The sequence below is a fragment of the Colias croceus genome, chromosome Z (assembly GCF_905220415.1).
Source record: "Colias croceus chromosome Z, ilColCroc2.1".
NCBI classification, from domain to species: domain Eukaryota; kingdom Metazoa; phylum Arthropoda; class Insecta; order Lepidoptera; family Pieridae; genus Colias; species Colias croceus.
In genome coordinates, this window is record NC_059568.1 from 233,843 (window position 1) to 242,756 (window position 8,914).

The following is an 8,914-nucleotide window of genomic DNA, read 5'->3' on the forward strand; positions in this document are numbered from 1 at the left end:
ATATAATATAATATACCTATAACGCAGCCATTATGTTTTACAATCAACGTGACGCTGTGCTATGATGTCAGGGCCATCGCTAATTGCGTGCGCGGTGCGCTAATGTTCAGCCTGTACCGCCCGCCCGCCTGCCGGCCACCCCGCAGGGCAAGGGGTTCCACTACCTCCCGGTTGCCTCCCAGGCCCCAGGCCCAGCCATGAGCCAGCAGTCTGCACTCCTCAGTTCCTCACATATTATAATACATAACACGATGATAATCATACCATACACTGATTGTACTAGAAGTACATATGAGTACCTATATGTATTATGAATGGTAATCTATAATTATCCAGTGACGTCCGAAAATTATTCTATATTCAATCGGCTTACGGAATATACTAAAACAATATTAATAGTCTATATTACATATAATCAGAAGGGTCAATTCTGTACATTGAAAAAATTTAAAAAAATAAATAGCAGGGGGTGTTACTGGATCGATACCAACCGCAAATATGTGATTAAAAAATTTTTTGTCTGTCTGTATATGCTGAAATCACGTGAAAACTAACGGTTCGATTTTGATGAAACTTGGTATAATTATACTTTACTAGCGGTCCGCCCCGGCTTCGCCCGTGGTACATATTAACGTTTTCTCTACATAAGAACCATCCTCGTACTTCAAGGAATATAATAAAAAAAGAATTATCGAAATCGGTTCAGCCGTTCTCGAGTTATGGAATTACAACGAAAAGTGGCATTGATTTTTATATATTAGAAGATTATCGTGGAAAAATACGTGGAAAAAAAATCTCTTTCAGTTTTGTGCATAGACGTTGTTCTGTAGAACCGCGAACACACGTTGCGTTACCCGCAGTGGATTCTTTTTTTTTATAAGACGTCAGAGTTACTCAAAATGGAGGAATAAACCATCCACGCGAAGACGGACATCCGTGCGGACGGAGTCGCGGGCGGAAGCTAGTAAATTAATATAAATCTTAACCGCCTCGACATAAAATATATAGTAATATAATTATAGGTACTAATACTACGTATAATAAATATATAGGTACGGGACTATATTTTAATCCGGTATACTTCGGTTACCGCCGGTAACCCGGATTCCAGAACTTGGCTCGGATTACCTAAAACGCGAAAAAGATGAAGTTGTAGGTAACTTTTTAATTGTAAAATAATAAAATATTAATAAAAAAAATTCTTGTGTGTCTATGAGAAAAGTAAAGACTCCTAATGAAATGGCTGATTAAGCGTCAGGTGGCGTCAGTCTAGGACAAAAGTGGAAGAGTTAATATTCTGATACTTACAAATGTATCATCTACAACAATTAAGTGATAAGTTATTTTGGCATCAAACGAAAAGCAAATAGTGTGATGATGACATAGCTTCCTAGTCTCTCACAGCAATGTTTGCCGAGGACGTTAGGACGTTAGCGCTCGAACTCGTCCACGTTTAGCTAGTTAGCGACCATTTAGCGCGGATTTTTTGACTGCAGATTATTTGGATTTCACAACTTCCTACTCTATTGCGTACTTAATTATGCTAGTATAGCATACCTTAATTTGGTTATAGTATCAAGTATGACGTAGTTCATATTATTATGTATCGAAACTCGAGAGCGTGAGAGCAGGTGAGAGCAATGATGTGTATGACGTACGTCTCTAACTCCATTTATCCATTAGATAGTGTATAGTTAATGTATATTGTATCTAAAGATAAAGATAATTAGTGAGTGCATGCTATCAACCATCTGTCGATAATGTTTATCTATGATGTTTACAGGAGGTTATCTTGGACAACAAAACATTACTTACATATATTATCATAATTAACTAGTAGGTACTTTCCTACAAGAAAACTGTGTTAAGTACCTATGATGAGAATTGAGACCATTGAACATTAAAATGTTCTAATCAAATTGCAAACGTAGGTACCTAGTTCAAACATAATATTCATGTTTGGAAATGTAAACGAGTTTAAAGAAACAATAGTTACACGAAGTTAATTAGGTAGGAATTGATGATAATATATTACACCGTTTTGTTAATTTGGTACTGAAACGTTATAACGTGCTATACAACGTTGCTTCGTACCAAATTTCAGGATTCTGTGTTTACGGGAAGTACCGGAATATAATAATAGTACTTACCTGAAGGTTTTGACCTTGGTACTATTATATTTTTCCTACTTATTTAAAAATTCGTAGGGGAATCAAAATTCCCCTACGAATGTTGAAATAAGCGAAAATTTGCAGCATTAATTATTATTAATCGTAAAATAGCAATTAATTTAGTTATGTAAAAATGAATAATAAATAAACGACAATATCTTTTGATAGCGTTGGTTTATAAATTTTATTTTTATCACAGGATCAACGTATCATGTAATGATAGTTAAAATAATTATGTATTAACTAAATTAAACTTACTTAGTTCTTTTTTTTAACTCTGAATTTCCTTAGAAAACAAAAACTTAGAAATCATCCTAAAAAACCCCTCAACAGCAGCATGACAGCATTTATCACTTCGCAAAATAGGAAAGAGATAGAAATCACTAAAAGTTAGTGCTGATTTACACAGGGTCAGTAGACAAGTCAGTCGCGGCGCCGAAATTCGGCGCCGCGACTGACTTGCTTTAACTGTCTATATAGACTTCAAGCCTCTGTACTGACTTCAAATCTGTTTACACAGGGTTTTTTTTCGGGTCAGCACTGATTTGCCTCGAATTTGTAGTCAGTTACTGACCCTGTGTAAATCAGCACTTAGATCTGACGAATATGGTTTTTGAGAATTCTTTGAACTCTGCCATATAAGATGCCTCAGATGCCTGTGACCTCAACTATACGTCTGATGGTTATTTTCTGACCTACCAACACGACATCCTCTACTTTTTTCACATTATCTTCAGTGAGGGACCAAGGTGACTTTCACGATGTTCACCTTCAATGGATAATCTGACCAGTTTAAACTGCTGGGCCTGTGGAACTATGGAATATGGAAGAGCAGAGTCCCCCAATGCTTTCAGCAAGTGAGCAAGTGGAGGTTTATGTCTTTGATACATATTTTTTTTCAAACAGAGATTCTTCATGATATTCTGATTTTGTTTTTCTCCATTTTGATGCTATCTCTTCGACAGTTCGTATTCAAATTAATCTACCTCCTTGGAAACGTGGCCTGCTCACAAGATGTTTTTATACTAACTTAGTGAGTATATGAGCAAGCAAAAAAAAAAAAAAACATTAAATGTTTATTTTTGTGGACAGGAAATACCCGACTCTCATTAATTTTGGATCAACCTAGTAAATTTCAGCTTAATAGATACCTTCACGCTTTCCTGAGAAAAAGAGTCTTGACAGACAGACGGACAACAAAGCAATACACGCAAAATATGTTCGGTAGTTTTATTTCAAAACGAGATTCCCCGTACCATAGATTGCAATGTATGGCACACGGAATCCCATCATGATTCATGCATCACAGTGTTATTATAATTAAATAAACTCAAACAGACAATTCACTTAAAATAATATATATTAGTTTATGATATTTTTAAGGTAAGGCATTATGATTTCAAGGAAGGGCATAGGCATTGCAGCTTCTCAATGCCCCCCCATAGCTACGGCCTGGCTGCATGGATTTATTATATGTTATAGTGTAGCTGGGCTGTTAGGATTACCCATCAGATGTTCCAGATCTTCAAATTTATACTCTCAGCAGAAATGCTCATCACGTGGAACAATTTTAGTTTTGGCTCAACTCTAGTTTAGGTGGTCTGTTGCGATTCTGTATCAGGTGTTCCAACTTCCAGATCTTAAAATTTATAATCTCACCAAAAAAGGTCATCAGGTGGACTACTTTTTGTTAAAATACAATTTTTGTATCTCCTATATTATAAGTGTTGCCCATACATATTATACACGAAAAAAAAATAACATTCAAATCCGTCTACCTACCTAGTTCCAGAGATTAGCGTGTAGGTGCAAACAGGTGCAAACCATAGCCTTCTCCATCTTCTACAGGAGATAGAGAAGGCTATGGTGCAAATAGATTTTTTTTTTGGATTCGTGCTCTCTTTCTAAACCCCCTCCAATTATTTTTTTAAACTTATAACTACCTATTCAATGTACAGACACGGTTCTTTTACTGTTTTATTATATAAAAAATATATTGTATAATAAAAGAAAAAAAGAAGAAAGCTTAGATCCACAATCATTATTACTAATTAATGATCTACAGAAGAAAGCAAGAAAGTGATGAATGAAATTTAACTACCTACCTTTATTAAATTCTGCTTAGGTGACATTATTGACATTGACAGATTTATTATGTAGAACCATAGAACGTACATAGGTACTCGTAGTTCGTATTAATACCTTCTTATTATTTTAATTTATTATAAATAATGTTATTTTGTTTTCGTGTTCAGTGAATTAAAGCAAATTTGCGAATTTTAAACCACACTACTTAGTTTATTTTCTGTTTTGAGATTTTGCTTAACTATATTTAGTTACTAATAATCTTATGTTTATAGTTTGCCTATTTCGGTCGATTTACAAAAACTACAGCGATTAAAACATAACAATAAATGTGTTATCATACGTGTGTAATTATTCGTATGTGAATCTACATTGCCTACGAAGTGCTCGTGTGATAGTTGTTTATCACAGGCGACTCTATATAAACGCGCTGGCGCAGCGAAGAAGCAGTATTTGTGACACGGTACGCGTATAGTGCGTCGCTCCGTCGCTTGTTGTACAGTGTCTCTAAACTACTATAAAATGGCTGCGAGGGACCCCGCCTCCGAACAACTCGTTAACTTCAAGAAATCCGTTAAGGTATTTACCTTATAATCTATTTAGGTTGACATACCGAAAGCCTTGATCATCCAATCATAATATTCTAGCCCCGAGCAACTGGTACGAGTCTTGTTTGGATATTGCGAAATAATGATTCTCACTATTCATATAAATTTGAAAACCCCTGATTTGTTTAATTCATAAGGACATTTCTACTTAGGAATGTACTTTAATTCTTTATCTAATATACTTTATTGATACTTTAATATCTAAGTGAACTTTGCACTGCATTATCTGACTTTGTATTACTGTAGTTGTTGGTGTCAACAATTATTTTAACTAAAAGTCATTAACAAAATGATATTCATGAAGTTTTACTTATTTTCATATACTTGAATTACTATGCAAACTCAATAATTGTATTTAAATTTACTTTATGCTAATGTCTAGAAGCAAATGCTATGCGAATAATACTTACTAGATAAATTAATATACTGTAATTTATTTTAATAATTCAAATAACTAATTTAAAGCTAACTAAACATTGAACTTGACCTTTATCAAAATTCTTATTTATATGAAGTGAATAACTTTTTTTATATCCTTTCAGGACACATCAATTATCACCACTAAGTATGGAGCACCCGTAGGTGTGAAAACAGGAGTCTTAACAGTAGGAAAGAATGGTCCTGTATTGCTGCAAGATGCCAATTTCTTAGATGAAATATCATCCTTTGACAGAGAAAGAATTCCCGAGAGAGTGGTACATGCAAAAGGAGGTGGTGCATTCGGGTACTTTGAGGTGACTCATGACATTACCAAGTACTGCGCTGCCAAAGTGTTTGAAAATGTGGGCAAGAAAACACCAATTGCTATGCGTTTCTCGACCGTCGGTGGAGAGAGTGGTTCTGCCGACACCGTGAGGGACCCCAGAGGTTTCGCTATCAAGATGTACACGGATGACGGTATTTGGGATATTGTCGGAAACAATACTCCCATTTTCTTCATAAGAGATCCAACTCTGTTCCCGAGCTTCATCCACACTCAGAAGAGGAACCCGGCTACACATTTGAAGGACGCCGATATGTTCTGGGACTTCATGACCCTGAGACCTGAAACCATGCATCAGGTGATATATATGTTCGGTGACCGAGGAATTCCTGATGGCTTCAGATTTATGAATGGGTACGGTTCCCACACATTCAAAATGATCAATGCGCAAGGAGTTCCACACTATGTGAAGTTCCATTTCAAGACCAACCAGGGCATTAAAAACCTGACAGTGGAAAAGGCTGCCGAGCTAGCCTCCTCGGATCCCGACTATTCCATTAGGGACCTGTACAACGCGATAGCAAAAGGAGATTTCCCCTCGTGGACACTACACATCCAGATCATGACCATGGCTCAAGCGGAGAGCTGCAAGTTCAATCCGTTCGATTTGACTAAAATTTGGCCCCACGCAGACTACCCTCTCATTCCCGTCGGCAAACTGGTCCTCGACAGGAACCCCAAGAACTACTTCGCGGAGGTAGAGCAGATCGCGTTCAGCCCGTCCAACATGGTACCCGGCATCGAGCCGTCGCCCGACAAGATGCTGCAGGGGCGGCTTTTCTCGTACAGCGACACGCACCGCCACCGTCTCGGCGCCAACTACCTGCAAATCCCCGTTAACTGCCCGTTCCGCGTGACCGTGTCCAACTACCAACGCGACGGGCCGCAGACTATGTGCAACCAGGACGGCGGCCCTAACTACTTCCCGAACTCGTTCTCGGGCCCGCAGGAGTGCCCCCGCGCGGCGCGCCTGCAGCCGCGCTACCACCTGGCCGGCGACGTGGACCGCTTCGACAGCGGCCAGAGCGAGGAGAACTTCGCGCAGGCCACGGCGCTGTACACGCGCGTGTTCGACGAGGCGGAGCGCGAGCGCTGCGCGCGCTACCTGGCGGCCAACCTCAAGGACGCGGCCGGCTTCATCCAGGAGCGCGCAGTCAAGCTGCTGGCGCAGGTGCATCCCGAGCTAGGCAGCAAGGTGGCCGCCGCGCTCGCGCCCTACAAGAGGCACCAGGCCAACCTGTAGGCCGCCACGCCGTCGACCGCCACCACCGCCACACACGCCGCGCTACTGGGACTCATTGGGTGCTATCTACACGACTAGCTATAAGTTTTAGATTTTTAATCGATCCTCTTGGGAGCACAGGTACAAAATATAAGACTTTTATAAGAAATAATGGATTAAAATATTTTTTTTTTTATTAAATATATTATTGTTTTATTTTGTGCTCGATCTCATTTAGTATATAATTACACAAAATAAAAACTTGTATTTGTTACTCAATCAGGTCAAACCTGTACGGATTTTGATGAAAGTTGGCAGTGGTGTAGCTTACCAGAACAACAAATGCGCCACAAATATTTATTTATTTATTTATTTATCATGTATTCAGGAAATCATTACAATTCTTAGAAACTAAACAATTTTAAAATTATATAAGTATATGTATACCTACTTATAAACTAAAAATACATTGACATAAAAGAAAAATAAAAGCATTATTCGCTGAAAAGGTATTGGCTCAGCACAATGCCATCTTCTTTAATATATATAAATCTCGTGTCACAATGTTTGTCCTCAATGGACTCCTAAACCACTAAACAGATTATAATAAAATTCGCACACCATGTGCAGTTCGATCCAACTTGAGAGATAGGATAGTTTAAACATGTAGGTACCACGGGCGAAGCCGGGGCGGACCACTAGTAGTTCTATATATATCACTACAAATATCACGACTTTTATAATAACATTTACTTACAGTCCTTTTAACACTTTAACACTTATAATGTAGGAAAAAAATGAAGATTATAATTACATATTACTATAACTCGGATGAACAGAAAACATATAGGTAATCATAATTCATATAGGTATCAAATTCTAAATCTAGCTAACTCATTCATACGCAAACCACATTAGCATAAAACGTAAAAAAATCCGGCCAAGTGCGAGTCAGACTCGCGCACGTAGGGTTCCGTACTATAGGGACGGGGGGTCCCTATAGTTAATATTTTATTTTTAGTTCTTGTTGTAATAGCAGCAACGGAAACACATAATTTGTGAAAATTTCAGCTTTCTAGCTATCACGGTTTATGAGATACAGCCTGGAGACAGACATACAGACAACGAAGTCTCAGTAATAGGGTCTCATTTTACCCTTCGTACGCAATCATCTTCATAAACATTAATTTGAATGATAACTTTTTTAACAGTTAAGTTAAAGCTTTGATTAGAAATATACTTTAACTAATTACCTACCTAATAGTATTGTACATATTAGCGTAATGTTAAAAGTGTGTGTAGTTGTTATATTGGCCGCCCCGGCACGGCCCGTGCTACATATTTACGTTTTCCACCATCCTCGTTCTTTAAGGAATATTATAAATAAAGAATTAACGAAATCGGTTCAGCCGTCTCGAGTTATGTGTTTACCAATACAGTTTGCGATTCATTTTTAGGGTTCCGTATCGAAACGGTAAAACGGGACCCTATTACTGAGACTTCATTGTCTGTCTGTCTCCAGGCTGTATCTCATAAAACGTGATAGCTAGAAAGCTAAAATTTTCACAAATAACGTATTTCCGTTGCCGCTATAATAACAAATGATAAAAATATATATATCAAAGGGGGGTCCCCACAATACGGAACCCTTCTTGCGTGAGTCCGACACGCAGTTGCCGGTTTTATTCTATTAAGTACCTATCCAAGGAAAAACACAATCTGTATTCGTAATAACATGATATTATAATTATTATACCTATGAATTCACATGTGATTCGTATGAAAAAGCGAATTTAATGATAAGATAAACTCAAATATTCACTCGATGATTGATCATTTAAATTCCGATTAAGAGACACAGGTATTGCTAACTACCTATCTACTTTTATCTCTGTTATTTACAAACTTTCACGTCCAAGTATAAACTAGGTACTTACTAATTTAATTTGAAAGTAGTGAAAGTAAGAAAAGAAAATATGATAAGTATTTGTGTATAAGATGCACCAAATAATAATATTAGGCGAGCGGCGGCGGGCGTTCCCGCATCGAGGCGAGCGGCCCGCAC

At 37.9% G+C, this 8,914-nt stretch overlaps 1 protein-coding gene across 1 annotated transcript; it reads left to right on the plus strand.

Annotated features, from left to right (window-relative positions):
- Positions 1-4,635: 4,635 nt before the first annotated feature.
- LOC123705264 (catalase) lies at positions 4,636-7,052 on the plus strand. Its single transcript, XM_045653973.1, has 2 exons — positions 4,636-4,835; positions 5,407-7,052. Exons 1-2 carry the CDS (start codon positions 4,779-4,781, stop codon positions 6,868-6,870), a joined length of 1,521 nt encoding a protein of 506 aa, XP_045509929.1. The 5' UTR covers positions 4,636-4,778; the 3' UTR covers positions 6,871-7,052.
- The last annotated feature ends 1,862 nt before the right edge of the window (positions 7,053-8,914 follow it).

What these genes read in the sequence shown, in the direction of transcription:
- LOC123705264 (XM_045653973.1), top strand. Translation starts at nt 4,779, where the DNA reads ATGGCTGCGAGGGACCCCGCCTCCGAACAACTCGTTAACTTCAAGAAA. An exon ending in ACTTCAAGAAATCCGTTAAG is followed by an intron (nt 4,836 to 5,406) that starts GTATTTACCTTA and finishes ATATCCTTTCAG; the next exon opens with GACACATCAATTATCACCAC.